Consider the following 24875-nt stretch of genomic DNA (forward strand, 5'->3'; position numbering starts at 1 on the left):
AGAATGTGAGGTCTCAAAACAGAATCACAATCATTTCACATGGTCGTTACGGACGAATAATGCACGTAATTTTGACACGTGTTAAACCCGTAACGCCCCATTGAAATGAATGGGATCTGTTTTGAGCGCTCACATTCTGACACGTGTATACGTGCCACAATGCGAGCACATTAACTCCGTGTGAACTGGCCCTTATGATAGAACCTCCCATTAAATGATCCAACTTGGAAAATTAGACCCCTTCAGGTATTCTTTGAGAGGTATAGTGAGCATTTTGATCAAACAAATATTGTTTTGCAAGAATTATTACAAATTACGAAAAAAAATTACATTTTCATATTCTTCAAATATATGTAATTTTAAAGGCAGCTTTTTTGCACACAATACATCAAAAAGAAGAAACACACCCCAAAATATATCACCCCACTTCTCCCATGTTAAAAAATGTACACTTTGTGGCCTTAGTCCTATGTACGCACATACAGTAGGGCCCAAGAGGTAGGGAGTGCCGACTTCATTGCAAAGCACAAATTTTGCTTGCAGATATTTTAGGCCCATTTCAAATTTGAACAAGATTTAAGTTACCAAAGCAAATGAAAACCCCCATAAATGACACCATTTTATAAACTAGACCCCTTAAGGTATTCATTGAGGGGTATGGTGAGTATTTTGACACCATAGGTTTAAAGAAAATTTGCATCAAACTAAAAAATAACATTTTTTTACACAAAAGTGTCATTTTATAGGCGTTTTTTTTTTTTTTTTTTTTGTACATAACACATGAAAATGAAGAAAAACACCTCAAAATAGATGACCCCATTTTTCCTGTGTTCAAAAATGTGCACTTTGTGGCCTTAATCCTATGTACGGACGCACGTAGGGCCCAAAAAGAAGGGAGCACCAGCTAGGTTTCAAGACACAAATTTTGCTTCAAAATGTTTCAGGTCCATTGCACATTTAAACAAAATTTGAGTTACCTTTAGCTGATTTGCAATTCGGATCTATCTAGGTCATTAAACTGGGGCAGCTGGAGGGGGGACATTAAACTGGGGCAGCTGGAGGCAGAGATGTCCCCCTCCAGCATGGTTTAATATCCTCCTCCAGTTGACCCCAGTTTAATGTCACCCCTCTATCTGCCTTCAGTGTAACTGCCCCTACATCTGCTCCCAGTTCCCTCCTCTTTCTCACACATGCTGTCTCTTCTTACCTTCTTATCTTCCTTCAGGCTCCATTCCCAGCAGCTTGCTCTGTCTGTGTTACACTGCACTGTCCCGCATGGCTCCACCCACTGACGAGTCTGCTGAAAGCCTAGTGAACTATAGGACCTGTGATGATGTCATCACAAGTTGACCTGCGATGATGTCATCACAGGTCCTTTAGTTGATTTGCAATTCGGGATCTATCTAGGTCCTAGATAGATGCCGAATTGCAAGTCTTTAAAGGACCTTTAATGGCATCATCACAGGTCCTTTAACTTTAATAATATTTAAGAAAAAAAAATAAAACGTCCCGTGGCTGCCACCCCCTCCGAAAGTGCCGCCTGAAGTGGCTGCCTCACCTCGCCTCATTAGAGGTGCAGCCCTGGGTGAAGGCTCATTTGGTGGCGGTTCTTGTGCCTCATTTATTGGCCTCGTGCATGTGATGGATTGTTTGTAGTCAGTCGCGACTATTACTACATCACTATATCCTGTCTTCACTTTACCATAATTTAAGGAAACGTATATTGTGAGCTGTCTGACTCTTGCTTTCTTCTTAAAAACTTCTTATTGGTTGTGTTGTTATTGGTGGCCATATTAATGCTAAGTGATAGGCCATGACGACTGACAAAAGTTGTTTGCTCCTGTTCCGCCCTTTCGCTCTGCATTTATAAATAAGTCTCCCCTTTATAAATGGCTCCTATTCACAACTAACTGTCCCTTTATCAGTAATATTTATAAGGCCCATATAAGGGCGGGCTAAGATTCTGTGCTTATAAATAATAGTGCCCCTCTATCAGGTATAAATAATAGTGCTATCTTCTCTACTTAGTTCCCTCTTGTAAGGAATAATCCCCTCTTACTCGTAAGTGCTACCTTTTCTAAATAGTTCCCCCTATTAAATAAGTCCCCTCTTATAACAGCCCCCTCTTTATAAGTAGGGGAATTATTATAAGTGGGGACTATTATTTATAATATTGCCCACGGTGCAGAGACATCACTGTAAGTCTTCTATGGCAAAGCAGGGACTTTACAAGCTCTGTCATAGGCTTCAACAGTGTCAGTGTGGAGCCGCTGATCAGTCATCAGGTAAAGTCTGGTTCCTGAACGCGTTTTGAGGACAAGGGTCTTGGGAGATTGCCCTATTTTCCCCCACCACAAATGATGGCACTCTAAATGCTGGACTGTTCTGCTGTCCCAAGGAGGTCCTGCTATCATAGGGCCCTATGGTTAATGTAGCCCAGGACTGCCCATTTATAGTCCCTCCAAGTGATGGCTACCTCTGCATCCCTTGTGATTGCTTAGCAGTTTCACTCTTTACAGAGGTATGTGGTTTTGTAGAACAGAACACAGTTCTTTTGCAGGTGGTTCTACCTGGTGGGTGCCGGTGGTAACATACTGTCCAATACTAGCAATACACTGGTATAGTAGCAGTCTCACACATTACATCTCTCTCAGCAGGACTATTGGGTAGCAAATCAAGTGCAGCCTTCCATCTTTCTGGTCCAGTAGTGTTTTGTCACACTATGGCTGTGGCTCACCACACACCTCAGTCTCTGTGCCATTCTTGTATCACACACCATTTACAATGGGTATTTCCTCTTGCATCTTATGATGGGAAGCTGACCAGTCTGTATGAAGGTCACACTTTATAAATGTGGCTTATCCTGTCACACAGGGCTTGGTCTTGGATCAGTCAAAAGCAGTTGTGGTCAGTAGGACCTTGACCTCTTTGCCTTAGGGGACCTTTCACCATTTGGGGCACATGCGGTTTAATGCACCGCTAGAAAGCCAACAGTGCGCTGAATTCATCAGCTTTCCTTTTCTGTGCCCCCGGTGAAGAGCTATCGGTGTCAGTACTGTAGTTCTTCACTGTCAGAAGGGCAAGTTCTTACCTCGCGTTACCGCGGTGTAACTGTATCTCATATACAACACACTGCAATCTCTGACTGTTTCGGAAATCGGCTACGTATATACCACTGAACTCCGCTAGAACCACAATCTTCCACCATAACTTTTAAAGCCATCTGCCTAATATTGTCAATCGCCCTCTGACCTGCTGAGGCATGAGCTTCACCTCTTAGGTATCGGACACCAAGACTTCAGCAGAAGATCCTAGAACACCTGTAAATTGTGAGGTGTCTGCTTTAATGGATCGGGACACTGCTAAAATGTTGACAGTGGTTTTAATTGGGGAAAAAGCATTTTATCCCTGGATTCCTACTTGTAACTGTAAGGCACACACTGCCATTTTGGTAGTGGTGTCCAGGAGAATGGCATTCCGTGAAAACTTTCTAGCATGGGCAAACTCCTTCTAGACCTGGTCGTGTCCTCTTTGGACATCACCACTGCCCATTTACTTGTGACTTGGCCATTGAGGCTGGAACAAGGTAGATGGAATGTCACTTTGATCATGGGTCATTTCTTCGAAGAAGAAAAGATGGAGTCTAACCTGGACACAACTGGCATCTAGTGCAGGACATCCGCCTTCAAAAGTGGTTTCCATTGACTTCAATGGGAGCCGTTCGCTTTTTTTTTTTTGCACTAGCTAGTAGCGGAAAAAAGAAGCAACTTGACCTATCTTGCCGCAGATTCCGGGGCTGAGTCAGCCGTGGCGTCTGCGGCTCGAGACGCACTCCTCATTCATTCGGGCCTAATCAGGAGTGGGATGCCGCAATGGAATGCCGATACACTGCAACGGCATCCAGTCATGGCTAGCCGCGCCAAAAAAACCAAAAAATGTTTCTGTCGTGTGAACGAACCCTAAATGTAAACTGTGCTATGAACAGTCTTCCTGGTACGCTAAGTTTATGGAGACGTGGATGTGAACGTAACCTTAGACAGTGTTGATAAGTGATGTCCAAGATGTATTTGTGTCAGTGGGTTTGTGTTATTAGTGGCCCTTTACATTTCTCTCTTACTGTTAAACATTAGAGGTTATTTGACAGTTGGCATCAGAGAAGATGATGTCATATTAAAGATGTGTATGTGCAGCAGAATGTAAGGTGTCCTGTGGTGTGCAAGTTATGGATGGTTTCACATGTGGCGTAATTTTGTGCCATAAAACATGTAAATTTGGATGCAGAATTAATGTAGAATATAAAGGGTCAAATCTGCAGTAATTTTGCTGCTAATCCACATGGAACACATGAACATTAACTGTGTCTGTGGAGCAATATTAGACCATGTGTGAAGGGAATGTTATAGGGACACTAGATAAGATTAGAATTAGTCCTTTCCTATGTAGTATATTCTGAACACAGCAGTTACCTAATTGTTCTTCACTGATAGAAGATAATGTAATGTCGTATATGTAAGTACAGTCTGTTCTGCAAGGAGTTTTTGGCAGGAATAAAAAGTAGATCACTGGGGATCTGACCATTGGGACCCCCCCACTGATCAAATGTCCTGTTTCTGCCCTATATGATCCACAATGTGTACTGCTAATTCATTCATCTCTGAGACTGCCAGAGATAATTCTAATCTCTACTGTTTTAGCAGTCCCATAGAGATGAATGACGCAGTAGTACAAATGCAGGACCCCTGTTCTGATGATGGTGGGGGTCCTAGTGGTCAGTATAGATTATTGTCAGAGCTGTGGGGAATGGCCACTGTAAAAGGTAATAAGCTTAAAATAAAAACCTATAAAGGGGACTATGCCATGAAAAGTAGTTATCATCTCTCTATAGGATAGGGGACAAATATCTGATCAGTGAGGTCTGACAACTGCGTCACCCACTGGTCCAAGAATTGAGAGGTCCTTCTCAACTGCTTTGCATTGAGCCTGACAAAAGCCAGGAGGCTCAAAAGCCAGGCTGAATGTAGGTGTATCTGGTGGCGCCCCCATTTATTTAGATTTCATCATTTATTCAGAGATCACTGAATGCTGGAATAAATCCCATCCACTTTGCAAGCACTTTAAAACATTGCAATTTTTAACAGCTTTTCCGGCCCGTGGGGCCCCAGCCTTATGGTTGCGTTCACACGGGGATTCCGTGTTTCATATTCCGTTGCGGCTGCAGCAACGGGATTCCGGTGCAGTGGCCAGCATCCCGTCGCGGCTTTCCGCTACGGATTAGGCCCAAATGAGTGGGCTTTGTCCGGAGGGTGCTGTCGCAAGGCGGACACCGCAGCTGATTCAGCCGTGGAATCACGTGAAGAAAGGGCAGCTCATTTCTTTTTCTGCTAGCGGCATGTTGATAGAATGCTAGCAGTCTACATAGACCACCATTGTGAGGGGGCGGATATTGTGGATATGTGGATTCCACGCCAAAATCCGCCCCCTCTTGCCCCGTGCGCCTAAAGAGGGTTTTGATGACCATGCATCTTTTACTGTTCCATCATCCAATTCTGATGGAAATGTTTTACAATGGACAGAAGACATTATGGTGAGTATGATCAGGTGCTTCTCATAGATAAGGCACGATTCAGGGGAAATGTGCGCCAGCTCGTAGCTGCAATACGTGTCCCCCATCATTTACGCCACATTTCTGGTGTAAATGATGGTAAATCTGACAGGGCACAGGCTGCACAGAACCAAATTTAAAAAATATTTTTTTTTTTTGTGCAAATTGCCTTTTTACACAGACTGTTGCGATTTTTATGCCTTGTATGTCAGAAAACCACTACAGTTGTGTTTAACTGAAATAGGCAACATGATGTGAATGCAGCCCAGCCGACAGACACGTTACAGCAGCTTGTGCTCCAGGGGTTTTCTATGGGGTCAGACCAGGCGGGCGAGCCTTCACTCTTCACATGCATTGATGAGCCTGTTGCTAGTTCATTGTTTGTCCTTCCTTGGAGCACTTTTGGTAGGTACTTACTAAAATATACCATGAACACCCCACAAGACCAGCCATATTCGAGAAGTCCCCCCAATAATCTGGTCACCACAGTTTGGCCCACGTCAGTGTTTGTCTTTACTCTATTTTTTTTCTTGCTTTGAACACGCTGTTGGAAATTCATCAACCCCTTGTGCTTATGTGGTAAAAAAAAAAGTTGCAAAACTTTCGGTTTGTAATATTTTTTTAAACAGTTTTTGTGCAAATAGCCTCTTTTACGCCACTATTAGCACTTTCTGGAAAGGAGGCAGGGTGCGGATAGGTCATCAATATTATAGCAGTGGAATGATACCGGGCCCCCTCACGTATTGGCGTTATGACACCGGGCCCCCCCCACACATATATCAGCGATATGACACCGGCCCCAACTTGCATATCGACGGTAGGTTACTGGGCCCCCCTCACGTGCTTGATTTCACAGCTCAGCTTATTTATTTGAATGGGACTGAGCTGCGATCAAGTCATGTGACTTACGTCATAGGGCTAATAAAATGGAAACCGTTTCCGTGAACGTCACTGCAGCTTCAAACTGCTGATGACAGTCCCATGGAATTTAAATTGATCAGATAAGGCATCAATAAAATGGACCAAGAACCTGAAAAAAATGTTGGAATACATTGGCGCTATCAAAAAATATAAATTAATGAAGATAAAACATTTTTATATTTAAATAAAAAAAATAAATACTCAATCTCAATGGGCACTGACTGCTACACTTTCTCTTATAACAAACAACACTTAGCATAAAACATAACTTTTAATGTCAAATATGGTCAGCTAAAATCTTTCAACGGTATAGCTAGGGCTAAAATTAGAATACATAACTCAATAAGAAAAGTAGGGAACACTATAGAGATATAGCTTTTTTGCAATGTTCCTAGATACTGCAGGGTAGTTCAGCTTACGCTGGGTTCACACCTGCGTCTGGGGTCTCCGTACTATGGTTTCCGTCTTCTGCATGGCAGAAGACGGAAACCATAGATCGGGTCCGGCCGTGCGCGGCGGTGAGCGTTTTAGGCTCTCCGCTGCGAAACCGGATTTTTTTATCCGGACACAGAGTAGTGCATGTCCGACTCTGTGTCCGGATTATAAAACCCGGTTTCGCGGCGGAGAGCGCAAAACGCTCACTGCCGCGCACGGCCGGACAGCTTTCTCACCCATTCAAATGAATGGGTGAGAAAGTCTCCTACAGGCTTCCGTCTCCTGCATCTGTTTTATGCAGAAAACGGAAACCTGCAATAAGGACCGACGACGCAGATGTGAACGAGCCCTTAGGGGAGTGATAATCACAACTTTACAGGTGACGGTTAGCACTAAATAGGTGCCTAGATGATGATAATCTCACTAATACTGTAGCTGATAACAATGTTGTATAGAGTAAATACCTTCTTCCCCCTTACTGTTTTGATGCTGTTCACACTGCCCTAAAGCGTCCACTCAATAGCAAAGTTAACCTGACACCTAAACATATAACTAGTGTCCCTGTCCATTTGATAAATATTAGAGATGAGCGAACAGTGTTCTATCGAACTCATGTTCGATCGGATATTAGGCTGTTCGGCATGTTCGAATCGAATCGAACACCGCGTGGTAAAGTGCGCCATTACTCGATTCCCCTCCCACCTTCCCTGGCGCCTTTTTTGCTCCAATAACAGCGCAGGGTAGGTGGGACAGGAACTACGACACCGGTGACGTTGAGAAAAGTAGGCAAAACCCATTGGCTGCCGAAAACATGTGACCTCTAATTTAAAAGAACAGCGCCGCCCAGGTTCGCGTCATTCTGAGCTTGCAATTCACCGAGGACGGAGGTTTCCGTCCAGCTAGCTAGGGCTTAGATTCTGGGTAGGCAGGGACAGGCTAGGATAGGAAGGAGAAGACAACCACAACAGCTCTTGTAAGAGCTAAATTCCAGGGAGAAGCTTGTCAGTGTAACGTGGCACTGACGGGCTCAATCGCCGCAACCCAGCTTTCCCAGGATCCTGAATGGAATACACTGTCAGTGTATTCCCGTATACCCGATATATACCCCGATACCCGTTCCAACGGTGTGCCCCCCCACCTTCACCCCAGAAATACCCTGCAAGTCCCCTAGCAATAGAATTGGGGCTATTTACACCCACAATTTTTACTACTGGTATACAGTGCCATTGTCTGACTGGGAATTCAAAGAATATATTGGGAATACAAATACCCTCATTTCTTGCTACTGCCATATAGTGCCAGTGTCTGACTGGTAATTCAAAGAATATATTGGGGTTACGTGCACCCACAATTTTTACTACTGGTATACAGTGCCATTGTCTGACTGGGAATTCAAAGAATATATTGGGAATACAAATACCCTCATTTCTTGCTACTGCCATATAGTGCCAGTGTCTGACTGGGAATTCAAAGAATATATTGGGGTTACGTGCACCCACAATTTTTACTACTGGTATACAGTGCCATTGTCTGACTGGGAATTCAAAGAATATATTGGGAATACAAATACCCTCATTTCTTGCTACTGCCATATAGTGCCAGTGTCTGACTGGGAATTCAAAGAATATATTGGGGTTACGTGCACCCACAATTTTTACTACTGGTATACAGTGCCATTGTCTGACTGGGAATTCAAAGAATATATTGGGAATACAAATACCCTCATTTCTTGCTACTGCCATATAGTGCCAGTGTCTGACTGGTAATTCAAAGAATATATTGGGGTTACGTGCACCCACAATTTTTACTACTGGTATACAGTGCCATTGTCTGACTGGGAATTCAAAGAATATATTGGGAATACAAATACCCTCATTTCTTGCTACTGCCATATAGTGCCAGTGTCTGACTGGGAATTCAAAGAATATATTGGGGTTACGTGCACCCACAATTTTTACTACTGGTATACAGTGCCATTGTCTGACTGGGAATTCAAAGAATATATTGGGAATACAAATACCCTCATTTCTTGCTACTGCCATATAGTGCCAGTGTCTGACTGGGAATTCAAAGAATATATTGGGGTTACGTGCACCCACAATTTTTACTACTGGTATACAGTGCCATTGTCTGACTGGGAATTCAAAGAATATATTGGGAATACAAATACCCTCATTTCTTGCTACTGCCATATAGTGCCAGTGTCTGACTGGTAATTCAAAGAATATATTGGGGTTACGTGCACCCACAATTTTTACTACTGGTATACAGTGCCATTGTCTGACTGGGAATTCAAAGAATATATTGGGAATACAAATACCCTCATTTCTTGCTACTGCCATATAGTGCCAGTGTCTGACTGGGAATTCAAAGAATATATTGGGGTTACGTGCACCCACAATTTTTACTACTGGTATACAGTGCCATTGTCTGACTGGGAATTCAAAGAGTATATTGGGAATACAAATACCCTCATTTCTTGCTACTGCCATATAGTGCCAGTGTCTGACTGGGAATTCAAAGAATATATTGGGGTTACGTGCACCCACAATTTTTACTACTGGTATACAGTGCCATTGTCTGACTGGGAATTCAAAGAATATATTGGGGTTATAAATACCCTCATTTCTTGCTACTGCCATATAGTGCCAGTTTCTGACTGGTAATTCAAAGAATATATTGGGGTTACGTGCACCCACAATTTTTACTACTGGTATACAGTGCCATTGTCTGACTGGGAATTCAAAGAATATATTGGGAATACAAATACCCTCATTTCTTGCTACTGCCATATAGTGCCAGTGTCTGACTGGGAATTCAAAGAATATATTGGGGTTACGTGCACCCACAATTTTTACTACTGGTATACAGTGCCATTGTCTGACTGGGAATTCAAAGAATATATTGGGAATACAAATACCCTCATTTCTTGCTACTGCCATATAGTGCCAGTTTCTGACTGGTAATTCAAAGAATATATTGGGGTTACGTGCACCCACAATTTTTACTACTGGTATACAGTGCCATTGTCTGACTGGGAATTCAAAGAGTATATTGGGAATACAAATACCCTCATTTCTTGCTACTGCCATATAGTGCCAGTGTCTGACTGGGAATTCAAAGAATATATTGGGGTTACGTGCACCCACAATTTTTACTACTGGTATACAGTGCCATTGTCTGACTGGGAATTCAAAGAATATATTGGGGTTATAAATACCCTCATTTCTTGCTACTGCCATATAGTGCCAGTTTCTGACTGGTAATTCAAAGAATATATTGGGGTTACGTGCACCCACAATTTTTACTACTGGTATACAGTGCCATTGTCTGACTGGGAATTCAAAGAGTATATTGGGAATACAAATACCCTCATTTCTTGCTACTGCCATATAGTGCCAGTGTCTGACTGGGAATTCAAAGAATATATTGGGGTTACGTGCACCCACAATTTTTACTACTGGTATACAGTGCCATTGTCTGACTGGGAATTCAAAGAATATATTGGGGTTATAAATACCCTCATTTCTTGCTACTGCCATATAGTGCCAGTTTCTGACTGGTAATTCAAAGAATATATTGGGGTTACGTGCACCCACAATTTTTACTACTGGTATACAGTGCCATTGTCTGACTGGGAATTCAAAGAATATATTGGGAATACAAATACCCTCATTTCTTGCTACTGCCATATAGTGCCAGTGTCTGACTGGGAATTCAAAGAATATATTGGGGTTACGTGCACCCACAATTTTTACTACTGGTATACAGTGCCATTGTCTGACTGGGAATTCAAAGAATATATTGGGAATACAAATACCCTCATTTCTTGCTACTGCCATATAGTGCCAGTTTCTGACTGGTAATTCAAAGAATATATTGGGGTTACGTGCACCCACAATTTTTACTACTGGTATACAGTGCCATTGTCTGACTGGGAATTCAAAGAGTATATTGGGAATACAAATACCCTCATTTCTTGCTACTGCCATATAATGCCAGTGTCTGACTGGGAATTCAAAGAATATATTGGGGTTACGTGCACCCACAATTTTTACTACTGGTATATACAGTGCCATTGTCTGACTGGGAATTCAAAGAATATATTGGGGTTATAAATACCCTCATTTCTTGCTACTGCCATATAGTGCCAGTTTCTGACTGGTAATTCAAAGAATATATTGGGGTTACGTGCACCCACAATTTTTACTACTGGTATACAGTGCCATTGTCTGACTGGGAATTCAAAGAATATATTGGGAATACAAATACCCTCATTTCTTGCTACTGCCATATAGTGCCAGTGTCTGACTGGGAATTCAAAGAATATATTGGGGTTACGTGCACCCACAATTTTTACTACTGGTATACAGTGCCATTGTCTGACTGGGAATTCAAAGAATATATTGGGAATACAAATACCCTCATTTCTTGCTACTGCCATATAGTGCCAGTTTCTGACTGGTAATTCAAAGAATATATTGGGGTTACGTGCACCCACAATTTTTACTACTGGTATACAGTGCCATTGTCTGACTGGGAATTCAAAGAATATATTGGGGTTATAAATACCCTCATTTCTTGCTACTGCCATATAGTGCCAGTTTCTGACTGGTAATTCAAAGAATATATTGGGGTTACGTGCACCCACAATTTTTACTACTGGTATACAGTGCCATTGTCTGACTGGGAATTCAAAGAATATATTGGGAATACAAATACCCTCATTTCTTGCTACTGCCATATAGTGCCAGTGTCTGACTGGGAATTCAAAGAATATATTGGGGTTACGTGCACCCACAATTTTTACTACTGGTATACAGTGCCATTGTCTGACTGGGAATTCAAAGAATATATTGGGAATACAAATACCCTCATTTCTTGCTACTGCCATATAGTGCCAGTTTCTGACTGGTAATTCAAAGAATATATTGGGGTTACGTGCACCCACAATTTTTACTACTGGTATACAGTGCCATTGTCTGACTGGGAATTCAAAGAATATATTGGGGTTATAAATACCCTCATTTCTTGCTACTGCCATATAGTGCCAGTTTCTGACTGGTAATTCAAAGAATATATTGGGGTTACGTGCACCCACAATTTTTACTACTGGTATACAGTGCCAATTTCTAACTAGGAATTCAAAATGCGCAAGGCTCCCGGAAAGGGACGTGGACGAGGCCGTGGGCGAGGTCGGGGGAATGGTTCTGGGGAGCAAGGTAGCAGTGAAGCCACAGGGCGTCCCGTGCCTACTCCTGTGGGGCAGCAAGCATTGCGCCACTCCACAGTGCCAGGGTTGCTTGCCACATTAACTAAACTGCAGGGTACAAACCTTAGTAGGCCCGAGAACCAGGAACAGGTCTTGCAATGGCTGTCAGAGAACGCTTACAGCACATTGTCCAGCAGCCAGTCAGACTCTGCCTCCTCTCCTCCTATTACCCAACAGTCTTGTCTTCCTTCCTCCCAAAATTCCGAAGCTTTACAGAACAATAACCCAAACTGTCCCTGCTCCCCAGAGCTGTTCTCCGCTCCTTTCATTGTCCCTCAACCTGCCTCTCCACGTCACGATTCCACGAACCTAACAGAGGAGCATCTGTGTCCAGATGCTCAAACACTAGAGTCTCCTCCATCTCCGTTCGATTTGGTGGTGGATGACCAGCAACCCACCCTCATCGACGATGATGTGACGCAGTTGCCGTCAGGGCATCCAGTTGACCGGCGCATTGTGCGGGAGGAGGAGATGAGACAGGAGTTGGAAGAGGAAGTGGTGGATGATGAGGACACTGACCCGACCTGGACAGGGGGGATGTCAAGCGGGGAAAGTAGTGTGGATGTTGAGGCAGGTGCAGCACCAAAAAGGGTAGCTAGAGGCAGAGGCAGAGGTCAGCAGCTTAGGCGAAGCCAGGCCACACCCGGAATCTCCCAAGATGTTCCAGTTCGTACCCAGCCCCGAAAAACTCCCACCTCGAGGGCACGTTTCTCGAAGGTGTGGAGTTTTTTCAAGGAATGCGCCGAGGACAGATATAGTGTTGTCTGCACAATTTGCCTCTCGAAATTGATTAGGGGCTCTGAGAAGAGCAACCTGTCCACCACTTCAATGCGCCGTCATTTGGAATCCAAGCACTGGAATCAGTGGCAGGCAGCAACGGCAGGACAAAGGCCGCCTGCCGTTCACGCCACTGCCTCTGCCACTGCCACTGCCACTGCTGACTGTGCTGGCGATGCACTCCAGAGGACGAGCCAGGACACCACTTCATCTGCCTCCGCCACTTTGTTGACTTCTACCTCATCCTCCCCTGGTCCTGTCTTATCTCCTTCTCCTGCACCATCAAAGGCACCATCAGGCGTTTCTTTACAACAACCCACCATCTCTCAGACATTGGAGCGGCGGCAGAAATACACTGCTAACCACCCACACGCGCAAGCCTTGAACGCCAACATCGCTAAACTGCTGGCCCAGGAGATGTTGGCGTTCCGGCTTGTTGAAACTCCTGCCTTCCTGGACCTGATGGCAACTGCGGCACCTCGCTATGCCGTCCCTAGCCGTCACTACTTCTCCCGGTGTGCCGTCCCCGCCTTGCACCAGCACGTGTCACTCAACATCAGGCGGGCCCTTAGTTCCGCGCTTTGCACAAAGGTCCACTTGACCACCGACGCGTGGACAAGTGCATGCGGACAGGGACGCTACATTTCACTGACGGCACACTGGGTGAATGTAGTTGAGGCTGGGACTGCTTCCCAAACTGGCCCGGTGTACCTCGTCTCCCCGCCTAACATTCCTGGCAGGGACACGAGAAGAACACCCCCCTCCTCCTCCTCCTCTCCCGCATGTGCGCCCACTTTCGCAAGTCGACAGTAGCCGCTGCTAGCTTAAAATCTCTCCAGCAACGCCTGCATGTGCCACAACACCGGCTTTTGTGCGACGTCCCCACACGCTGGAACTCAACGTTTCAGATGTTGAATAGAGTGGTTGAGCAGCAGAGACCTTTGATGGAATACCAGCTACAAAACCCTAGGGTGCCACAAAGTCAGCTGCCTCAGTTTCACATCCATGAGTGGCCATGGATGAGAGACCTTTGTGACATCCTACGGGTCTTTGAGGAGTCCACAAGGAGGGTGAGCTCTGAGGATGCGATGGTGAGCCTTACAATCCCGCTCTTGTGTGTTCTGAGAGAATCCCTGATTGACATCAGGGATAACTCAGATCACACAGAGGAGTTAGGGATAGCATCCGATCCGTCACAGCTGGAGAGTAGGTCCACACATCTGTCCGCTTCACTGCGTTTAATGGAGGAGGAGGAGGAGGAGGAAGAAGAGTTGTCCGATGATGTGATGGTGATACAGGAGGCTTCCGGGCAACTTCGAATCGTCCCATTGTTGCAGCGCGGATGGGTAGACATGGAGGATGAGGAGGAAATGGAGATTGAACTTTCCGGTGGGGCCAGAGGAGTCATGCCAACTAACACTGTGGCAGACATGGCTGAGTTCATGTTGGGGTGCTTTACAACCGACAAGCGTATTGTCAAAATCATGGAGGACAACCAGTACTGGATCTTTGCTATCCTTGACCCCCGGTATAAAAACAACATCTCGTCTTTTATTCCGGTAGAGGGGAGGGCCAATCGCATCAATGCTTGCCACAGGCAATTGGTGCAGAATATGATGGAGATGTTTCCAGCATGTGACGTTGGCGGCAGGGAGGGCAGTTCCTCCAGTAGGCAACCAAGTTCTCACCGGTCCACACAAACGAGGGGCACACTGTCTAAGGTCTGGGACACCTTGATGGCACCCCCTCGCCAAAGTGCCGCCACGGAGGGTCCTAGTGTCACCAGGCGTGAGAAGTATAGGCGCATGTTGCGGGAATACCTTTCCGACCACAGCCCTGTCCTCTCCGACCCCTCTGCGCCCTACACGTATTGGGTGTCGAAGCTGGACCTGTGGCTTGAACTTGCCCTATATGCCTTGGAGGTGCTGTCCTGTCCTGCCGCCAGCGTCCTATCTGAGAGGGTGTTCAGTGCAGCCGGTGGCATCATCACTGACAAGCGCACCCGTCTGTCAGCTGAGAGTGCCGACCGGCTCACTTTGATAAAAATGAACCACCACTGGATAGAGCCTTCATTTTTGTGCCCACCTGTGTAAAGCACCCCAACATGAAACTCCATGTCTGTACTCAACCTCTCCAATTCCTCCGCATCCTCATACTCATCCACCATAAGCGTTGCACAATTCTGCTAATACTAGGCTCCCTCCAACATGATTTCCCCCAACTCTGCTGGTTAGAGGCTCCCTCCACCCTGATTTCCACCAACTCTGCTGGTTAGAGGCTCCCTCCACCCTGCTTTTCCACAACTCTGCTGGTTAGAGGCTCCCTCCACCATGAATTTGCCCAAACTGGGCTGGTTAGAGGCTCCCTCCACCATGAATTGGTCCAAACTGGGTTTTTTAGAGGCTCCCTCCACCATGAATTGGTCCAAACTGGGGTTTTTAGAGGCTCCCTCCACCATGAATTTGCCCAAACTGGGCTGTTTAGAGGCTCCCTCCACCATGAATTTGCCCAAACTGGGCTGGTTAGAGGCTCCCTCCACCATGAATTGGTCCAAACTGGGTTTTTTAGAGGCTCCCTCCACCATGAATTTGCCCAAACTGGGCTGGTTAGAGGCTCCCTCCACCATGAATTGGTCCAAACTGGGTTTTTTAGAGGCTCCCTCCACCATGAATTTGCCCAAACTGGGCTGGTTAGAGGCTCCCTCCACCATGAATTTGCCCAAACTGGGCTGTTTAGAGGCTCCCTCCACCATGAATTTGCCCAAACTGGGCTGGTTAGAGGCTCCCTCCACCATGAATTGGTCCAAACTGGGCTGTTTAGAGGCTCCCTCCACCATGAATTTGCCCAAACTGGGCTGTTTAGAGGCTCCCTCCACCATGAATTGGTCCAAACTGGGCTGTTTAGAGGCTCCCTCCACCATTAATTGGTCCAAACTGGGCTGGTTAGAGGCTCCCTCCACCATTAATTGGTCCAAACTGGGCTGGTTAGAGGCTCCCTCCACCATTAATTGGTCCAAACTGGGCTGGTTAGAGGCTCCCTCCACCATGAATTGGTCCAAACTGGGGTTTTTAGAGGCTCCCTCCACCATGAATTGGTCCAAACTTGGCTGTTTAGAGGCTCCCTCCACCATTAATTGGTCCAAACTGGACTGGTTAGAGGCTCCCTCCACCATGAATTGGTCCAAACTGGGTTTTTTAGAGGCTCCCTCCACCATGAATTTGCCCAAACTGGGCTGTTTAGAGGCTCCCTCCACCATGAATTGGTCCAAACTGGGCTGTTTAGAGGCTCCCTCCACCATGAATTTGCCCAAACTGGGCTGTTTAGAGGCTCCCTCCACCATGAATTGGTCCAAACTGGGCTGTTTAGAGGCTCCCTCCACCATTAATTGGTCCAAACTGGGCTGGTTAGAGGCTCCCTCCACCATGAATTTCCCAAAACTTGGCTGTTTAGAGGCTCCCTCCACCATTAATTGGTCCAAACTGGGCTGGTTAGAGGCTCCCTCCACCATGAATTTGCCCAAACTGGGCTGTTTAGAGGCTCCCTCCACCATGAATTGGTCCAAACTGGGTTTTTTAGAGGCTCCCTCCACCATGAATTGGTCCAAACTGGGCTGTTTAGAGGCTCCCTCCACCATGAATTTGCCCAAACTGGGCTGTTTAGCGGCTCCCTCCACCATTAATTGGTCCAAACTGGGCTGGTTAGAGGCTCCCTCCACCATGAATTTGCCCAAACTGGGCTGTTTAGAGGCTCCCTCCACCATGAATTTGCCCAAACTGGGCTGGTTAGAGGCTCCCTCCACCATGAATTGGTCCAAACTGGGTTTTTTAGAGGCTCCCTCCACCATGAATTTGCCCAAACTGGGCTGTTTAGAGGCTCCCTCCACCATGAATTGGTCCAAACTGGGCTGTTTAGAGGCTCCCTCCACCATTAATTGGTCCAAACTGGGCTGGTTAGAGGCTCCCTCCACCATGAATTTCCCAAAACTTGGCTGTTTAGAGGCTCCCTCCACCATTAATTGGTCCAAACTGGGCTGGTTAGAGGCTCCCTCCACCATGAATTTGCCCAAACTGGGCTGTTTAGCGGCTCCCTCCACCATTAATTGGTCCAAACTGGGCTGGTTAGAGGCTCCCTCCACCATGAATTTGCCCAAACTGGGCTGTTTAGAGGCTCCCTCCACCATGAATTTGCCCAAACTGGGCTGGTTAGAGGCTCCCTCCACCATGAATTGGTCCAAACTGGGGTTTTTAGAGGCTCCCTCCACCATGAATTGGTCCAAACTGGGGTGGTTAGAGGCTCCCTCCACCATTAATTGGTCCAAACTGGGCTGGTTAGAGGCTCCCTCCACCATTAATTGGTCCAAACTGGGCTGGTTAGAGGCTCCCTCCACCATTAATTGGTCCAAACTGGGGTTTTTAGAGGCTCCCTCCACCATGAATTGGTCCAAACTGGGCTGGTTAGAGGCTCCCTCCACCATTAATTGGTCCAAACTGGGCTGGATAGAGGCTCCCTCCACCATGAATTGGTCCAAACTGGGTTTTTTAGAGGCTCCCTCCACCATGAATTGGTCCAAACTGGGGTTTTTAGAGGCTCCCTCCACCATGAATTGGTCCAAACTGGGCTGTTTAGCGGCTCCCTCCACCATTAATTGGTCCAAACTGGGCTGGTTAGAGGCTCCCTCCACCATGAATTTGCCCAAACTGGGCTGTTTAGAGGCTCCCTCCACCATGAATTTGCCCAAACTGGGCTGGTTAGAGGCTCCCTCCACCATGAATTGGTCCAAACTGGGGTTTTTAGAGGCTCCCTCCACCATGAATTGGTCCAAACTTGGCTGTTTAGAGGCTCCCTCCACCATTAATTGGTCCAAACTGGGCTGGTTAGAGGCTCCCTCCACCATGAATTGGTCCAAACTGGGTTTTTTAGAGGCTCCCTCCACCATGAATTTGCCCAAACTGGGCTGTTTAGAGGCTCACCTCCACCATGAATTGGTCCAAACTGGGCTGGTTAGAGGCTCCCTCCACCATGAATTTCCCAAAACTTGGCTGTTTAGAGGCTCCCTCCACCATTAATTGGTCCAAACTGGGCTGGTTAGAGGCTCCCTCCACCATGAATTTGCCCAAACTGGGCTGTTTAGAGGCTCCCTCCACCATGAATTTGCCCAAACTGGGCTGTTTAGAGGCTCCCTCCACCATGAATTGGTCCAAACTGGGTTTTTTAGAGGCTCCCTCCACCATGAATTGGTCCAAACTGGGCTGTTTAGAGGCTCCCTCCACCATGAATTTGCCCAAACTGGGCTGTTTAGCGGCTCCCTCCACCATTAATTGGTCCAAACTGGGCTGGTTAGAGGCTCCCTCCACCATGAATTTGCCCAAACTGGGCTGTTTAGAGGCTCCCTCCACCATGAATTGGCCCAAACTGGGCTGGTTAGAGGCTCCCTCCACCATGAATTGGTCCAAACTGGGGTTTTTAGAGGCTCCCTCCACCATGAATTGGTCCAAACTTGGCTGTTTAGAGGCTCCCTCCACCATGAATTGGTCCAAACTGGGGTGGTTAGAGGCTCCCTCCACCATTAATTGGTCCAAACTGGGCTGGTTAGAGGCTCCCTCCACCATTAATTGGTCCAAACTGGGCTGGTTAGAGGCTCCCTCCACCATTAATTGGTCCAAACTGGGCTGGTTAGAGGCTCCCTCCACCATTAATTGGTCCAAACTGGGCTGGTTAGAGGCTCCCTCCACCATGAATTTGCCCAAACTGGGCTGGTTAGAGGCTCCCTCCACCATGAATTGGTCCAAACTGGGTTTTTTAGAGGCTCCCTCCACCATGAATTTGCCCAAACTGTGCTGGTTAGAGGCTCCCTCCACCATGAATTTGCCCAAACTGGGCTGGTTAGAGGCTCCCTCCACCATGAATTGGTCCAAACTGGTTTTTTTAGAGGCTCCCTCCACCATGAATTTGCCCAAACTGGGCTGGTTAGAGGCTCCCTCCACCATGAATTGGTCCAAAATGGGGTTTTTAGAGGCTCCCTCCACCATGAATTTGCCCAAACTGGGGTGTTTAGAGGCTCCCTCCACCATGAATTTGCCCAAACTCTGCTGGTTAGAGGCTCAATCCACCCTGATTTTCAAAACAAATGTTGGTGCCAACCTCAACTTACTACAAGGGCCAAATTCACTGCTGGTGACAAGCTCTCCTCACTGCAAGTGCCAAATACACATGTTTCAAGGTGTTTTCCTACTGTCAGAGAGGTGGTATTGAGTGTGTAAAGTGTGTAGTTGTTAGGCTGTGATGTTGGGGTAATAGAGGGTCTTTGGTGTGTTAGATGCCCCCAGACATGCTTCCCCTGCTGTCCCAGTGTCATTCCAGAGGTGTTGGCATCATTTCCTGGGGTGTCATAGTGGACTTGGTGACCCTCCAGACACGGATTTGGGTTTCCCCCTTAACGAGTATCTGTTCCCCATAGACTATAATGGGGTTCGAAACCCATTCGAACACACGAACATTGAGCGGCTGTTCGAATCGAATTTCGAACCTCGAACATTTTAGTGTTCGCTCATCTCTAATAAATATGCCATTCTATAGGGTTCACACTAGATATGCTGTAAATAATTAATCTCTCTACGCGTTTCGATTACATATTCTCATCAGGAGAGGATAAGGAAAAATAATAAAGAAGATGTTGCGGTAAAAACCGCATTTCCCGGTTCCCCGATGGTGGGAGCCAGTACTCAGTGTCAGGCACTGAGTACTGGCTCCCACCATTGGGGAACCGGGAAATGCGGTTTTTACCGCAACATCTTCTTTATTATTTTTCCTTATCCTCTCCTGATGAGAATATGTAATCGAAACGCGTAGAGAGATTAATTATTTACAGCATATCTAGTGTGAACCCTATAGAATGGCATATTTATCAAATGGACAGGGACACTAGTTATATGTTTAGGAGTCAGGTTAACTTTGCTATTGAGTGGACGCTTTAGGGCAGTGTGAACAGCATCAAAACAGTAAGGGGGAAGAAGGTATTTACTCTATACAACATTGTTATCAGCTACAGTATTAGTGAGATTATCATCATCTAGGCACCTATTTAGTGCTAACCGTCACCTGTTAAGTTGTGATTATCACTCCCCTAAGCTGAACTACCCTGCAGTATCTAGGAACATTGCAAAAAAGCTATATCTCTATAGTGTTCCCTACTTTTCTTATTGAGTTATGTATTCTAATTTTAGCCCTAGCTATACCGTTGAAAGATTTTAGCTGACCATATTTGACATTAAAAGTTAAAAAAATAAATACATTTGATTTCTGTATATATTACATGTCCTTTGGCCAAATAGGATTTAGCTTTCTTATACAAAACAGGCTAAATCTTAGTGGGCTAAAGGACCTGGTCCCTCTGCTCACTAGGATTTAGCTTCTTATATAGAACAGGCTAAAAGCTAGTGGATAGAAGGACCTGGTCCCTTAGCCCACTAGTATTTAGCCGGCTCTATACAGAACAAGCTAAATCCTGGTGAGCAGAGGGACCAGGTCCTTTAGCCCACTAGGATTTAGTCTCTACCATTTTACTATGGGCCGGTTGTTAAGGAGCTAAAAAAGTTATTCCCCACATCTGCATTCACAGTGGGGATAAACTATTTTCAGGATTGGTGGGAGTCTCAGCGATCAGGCCCCCACCGATCAGCTATTTATCTACTGTCCGATGGATAGAGGATAAATAAATATATTGTGTGGTATAACCCCTTTAAGTGAAAGAGTACATTAAATTACAATGCCTTGTTGTATACCTTAGCTTTAGATAAAACAATGCATCGGAACTGCTTGATCCCAGAAGTCACAAAAGGAATATTGCGTCTGATGCACACCATATTGAAGCCAGTATAAACTGAATTTACCATGGTCTAGAGATTTATGTATGCAATACATTTTAATTATGAACCCTTATTGACAGATTCAATTTTAATAGACAAAATCTACATTTATCACCTGTCACATAACATTACAAGTTTTGCATGTTCATCTTGTGCAGAGTTGATGGATTTGCTATGGATAATTTATGTCATACTGTATTTAGTGCTGCATGCATGCAGTAGAATAAGCTCTCTAAATGGTATTTTTATATCATCTTTGTCATTTACTTGTTCAGTTTCCAGCTTATGTGTGATGTTTTGCTCCCTAGATTGTGGTGTCAGCTGTTGCTTAGGTCCCTGGTGTTCAGTGGTTTAATATCTCATTTGCAGGTGCTTATTACGTCTAGTAGGGCATATGGAAAGGGCTTGTTTTTAAGAGTCTAGCGCTTTTTACTTTTTTTTTATGTCTCAGATTCAGTTATATTCAGATACTCCTCGTAAATTAACCTCAGTATCTCCATATGACTAGACTATTTTTTATAACTTTGCATATCCAGAATAACTTATGGCATTTTGCTTTTAGGTTTCATCTCCCGGTTGCTGCTGTTGCTGAAAACTGCCTACTGACTGTTTACCCCTACTTAGCTTATCACCGCACAGATCAAGTCATCTTAAAAAGTGGTAATTCCTTAAGATTCTAAACTGCATATTTAGCAGACAATTAAATTTGAGAAAATATTAGCAGCTCTAAAAATGTAGAATTATACTTGTTACTCACCAACAGTATAGCTATCATTATCTATCATTTGTGATGATCATAACCAATATTTCCCTCAATGTATGCGTTTTTATAGGTAAAATAAGATAAGATAATCCTTTAATAGTCCCACAGAAGGGAAATTTCAGTATGTTACAGCAGCATAGCAATACAGATACAGAATAATAAAACAGTAATATATTACAGAAGTAGACACACATATGCTGAGACAAGAAGATATACTATGGAGTCCATAGCGGCTAAGGAAGAGAAGAAAGATAGAGGATATGTGATCATGGTTGTAGCCTGATCATGGTTGGGAGGAAGGATCTCCGATAGCACTCCTTCTCACACTTGGGGTGAAGCAGACGGTCACTTACAGTGCTGCCAAGTGCCGTCAAAGGTCTCAAACATGGGGTGGGATTTATTCTCCCGCATGGGGCTCCCCAGGACAGAGCTGGCCCTTATGATCAGCCTATTAAGTCTATTTATGTCCCTGTTTAATATACTGCTCCCCCAGCAGGCCACACAAAAAAGATGGCTGAAGCAACCACAGAGTTGAAAAAGGCCCTAAGAAATATTAGCAAATATTAAGACAGCAGAGATTATGAGTTATAAAATAAACTTTTTCTTTTTTTGTGATTGAATCTATGCAGATTACATTCAATGAAATAGTAGTATTCTATCTATTACTTCAGAAGTGTGTCATCCAGGGTCTATAGTATTATTTTGTAATATACTTTAATTTCAACATTCATCAAATAACCATTGCAGTCCAGAATAAAGTGGTAGCTTTACCTGAAGTCCATCAGGAAAGCATTGACTATGATATCATGGCATACTGGGACAAAAACAGATTTCCTCTGCACTGAAACACTTTGCTACATTTTGACCGTGAGCAGTTCATTTCTGTGTCCTTGCAGATTAAAGAAACAGCTTTCTGAAAATCTTTTACCTTGGCAAGTCTTTGACTTGTAATTATTCTAGTTATTATTTTTCATCAAAAAGTGAGACTTGGAAGTTTTAACCAAAGTGTAAGGATGGAAATCTGTTTGTTGGATTATATTCTGTAATCATTACAGGCTTTATTCACAATTTATTATGTGAACTCATCCACCTTGTGTTTTTTGGCATATTCTGGGCTTGTATGTCTCTGTATAGAAATGTATAGGAATGTGTTGGGTATTGTAACTTTCTTATACAGATAGCTAGAGTGCAATAAGTATACTGCATGGTATGTGTTGTTTCATGGTGACAGTCAGTGGCCAAAATATGCCACTGTATGACTATACAATGATATATCTCTGCTGCTTTTGTTGGAGGTATATGTCAAGAAATAAAATGTCAGCAGAGTTCTCTTATTTCTTTTAGAGTTTTTGTAGATGTCATGCAAAGTGGACCGTGTTCAGATGTGATCATGGTTGTCTGTTTCCACCAGATGACTTAATAATGGGGAAATGACATTCTTTTTATATCATGTAGGTCATAATGGTATAAATGGAAAAAATGGTGGCTTAGCGGAAGCTGTTCTACGCCCTTGCCACATTCCGGAAACACCTTCTCAGAGCACATCCTCCAGTTCCCTTGGGGCTGTTACAATTTCTACATATGAAGAATCTGTTTCTGGTAAGTAAATCCTCAGTTACATTATGTGTTATTGGAAAACTTTGGTAGCGTTAAGCAACAGAGATGTTTTGTTCCAGTGATAACTACATACTGGTTTGAACTGATGCAAAAGGCATATCTCTAAAACCATTCTATGATATATATATATTTGTATAATGATTGGACCCCTGATCTAGATGATCTAAATCTTCCATTCCCTCATATAGCAATGTACAGTAATAAAATGATATAATTCTGATATTAGACATTTCTGATTCCATTGGAAATATACTGTGTACCGTAAGCTCTTAAGTCTCAAATCCTCCCCCAGTAGTGGCAGCATTCGTTTCTCATTGTAATAGAAAAGTGAGATCCTTTCCATGTAAATAGAATATAGATACTTGATTAAGAAACATGAGCTTTAAAGGGGCTCTATCAGCAAAATCATGCTGATAGAGCCCCACATATGCGTGCATAGCCTTTAAAAAGGCTATTCAGGCACTGTAAAAGTTAAATTAAACTACCCCGCCGTTTTAAAATAATAACTTAAAAAAAGAATGTGATCTACTTACTGAAGGTGCACGCTGGGCGGGCATTCAGGGTGCGCCGTCTTCTTCTTCCCCGCCTCTTCTTCCTCTGACGTCTTCGGGTCCCGTCCTCCTCCGGCGCTTGCTCGCGGACACTGATAAAAAAAAATAGCCCGGGCGCATGCGCAGTAGCCGTAGTAGAAGCCGCGTGCTACTGCGCATGCGCCCGGGCTATTTTTTTTTTGTCAGTGTCCGCGAGCAAGCGCCGGAGGAGGACGGGACCCGAAGACGTCAGAGGAAGAAGAGGCGGGGAAGAAGAAGACGGCGCACCCTGAATGCCCGCCCAGCGTGCACCTTCAGTAAGTAGAGAACATTCTTTTTTAAGTTAGTATTTTAAAACGGCGGGGTAGTTTAATTTAACTTTTACAGTGCCTGAATAGCCTTTTTAAAGGCTATGCACGCATATGTGGGGCTCTATCAGCATGATTTTGCTGATAGAGCCCCTTTAACATTCAAAGGCATATCTGATTTACAAAACTTTGGCCAAGAGCAAAAGAGGGAAAAAATGTTTGTGTATATAATACTCTTCCTTGACGGTAATGTTCTAAAATTGCATTAATTCAGTAGTCCCCTGTTCTATGTAGTCCCCTGTAATCCTCCCCATCTTCTAGTAGTCCCCTGTTACATGGGCATGTAACTGCTGCAGTCAATCGCTGATTTCAGTATTGATGCTGGCATGTGTGGCACATGAAATTTGAGGCCAGTGACTGCTTGCCATGCAAATGTGTGAGGCATCATAACTGCGAGGTAAATAAGTAAGTAGGAAAAAGATGGCATAAAAACATCCAGCATAAGTAAGTAAGTTAGCAGATACTGGGTGGGTCCACTAAAGCTGTAGTGAATTGAAGGGGTATATATACTTTTTTTTTTATTTTCCTTTATTTTATACCATTCCCTGCTCATTACTGGACAATCAGAAAGTTTTTTTTTACCTTCCAAAAAACGAAACTCATGTGGGTTGTCATGTACTGACCATCCTTGCAAGTGAAATGGTTGCGGCTATCAGGAGATAAGTCACTCTGCTCATTCTATCTTGCACTCACCGTTCACTCAGGCTACAAATTGAGTGTAAATC

The 24875-nt window shown here is 44.6% G+C and overlaps 1 protein-coding gene across 1 annotated transcript in view; it reads left to right on the top strand.

The window, feature by feature from the left end:
* CFAP47 (cilia and flagella associated protein 47) overlaps positions 1-24875 on the top strand; it is a 478593-nt gene that overhangs the window by 129139 nt on the left and 324579 nt on the right. Inside the window, exons 28-29 of the mRNA XM_075265004.1 lie at positions 21435-21532; positions 23091-23234. Of these exons, the coding sequence (XP_075121105.1) occupies positions 21435-21532; positions 23091-23234 (242 nt within the window). The remainder of the gene's footprint in view (positions 1-21434; positions 21533-23090; positions 23235-24875) is intronic.

The sequence above is a fragment of the Leptodactylus fuscus genome, chromosome 2 (genome assembly GCF_031893055.1).
Source record: "Leptodactylus fuscus isolate aLepFus1 chromosome 2, aLepFus1.hap2, whole genome shotgun sequence".
Taxonomy (NCBI): Eukaryota; Metazoa; Chordata; class Amphibia; order Anura; family Leptodactylidae; genus Leptodactylus; species Leptodactylus fuscus.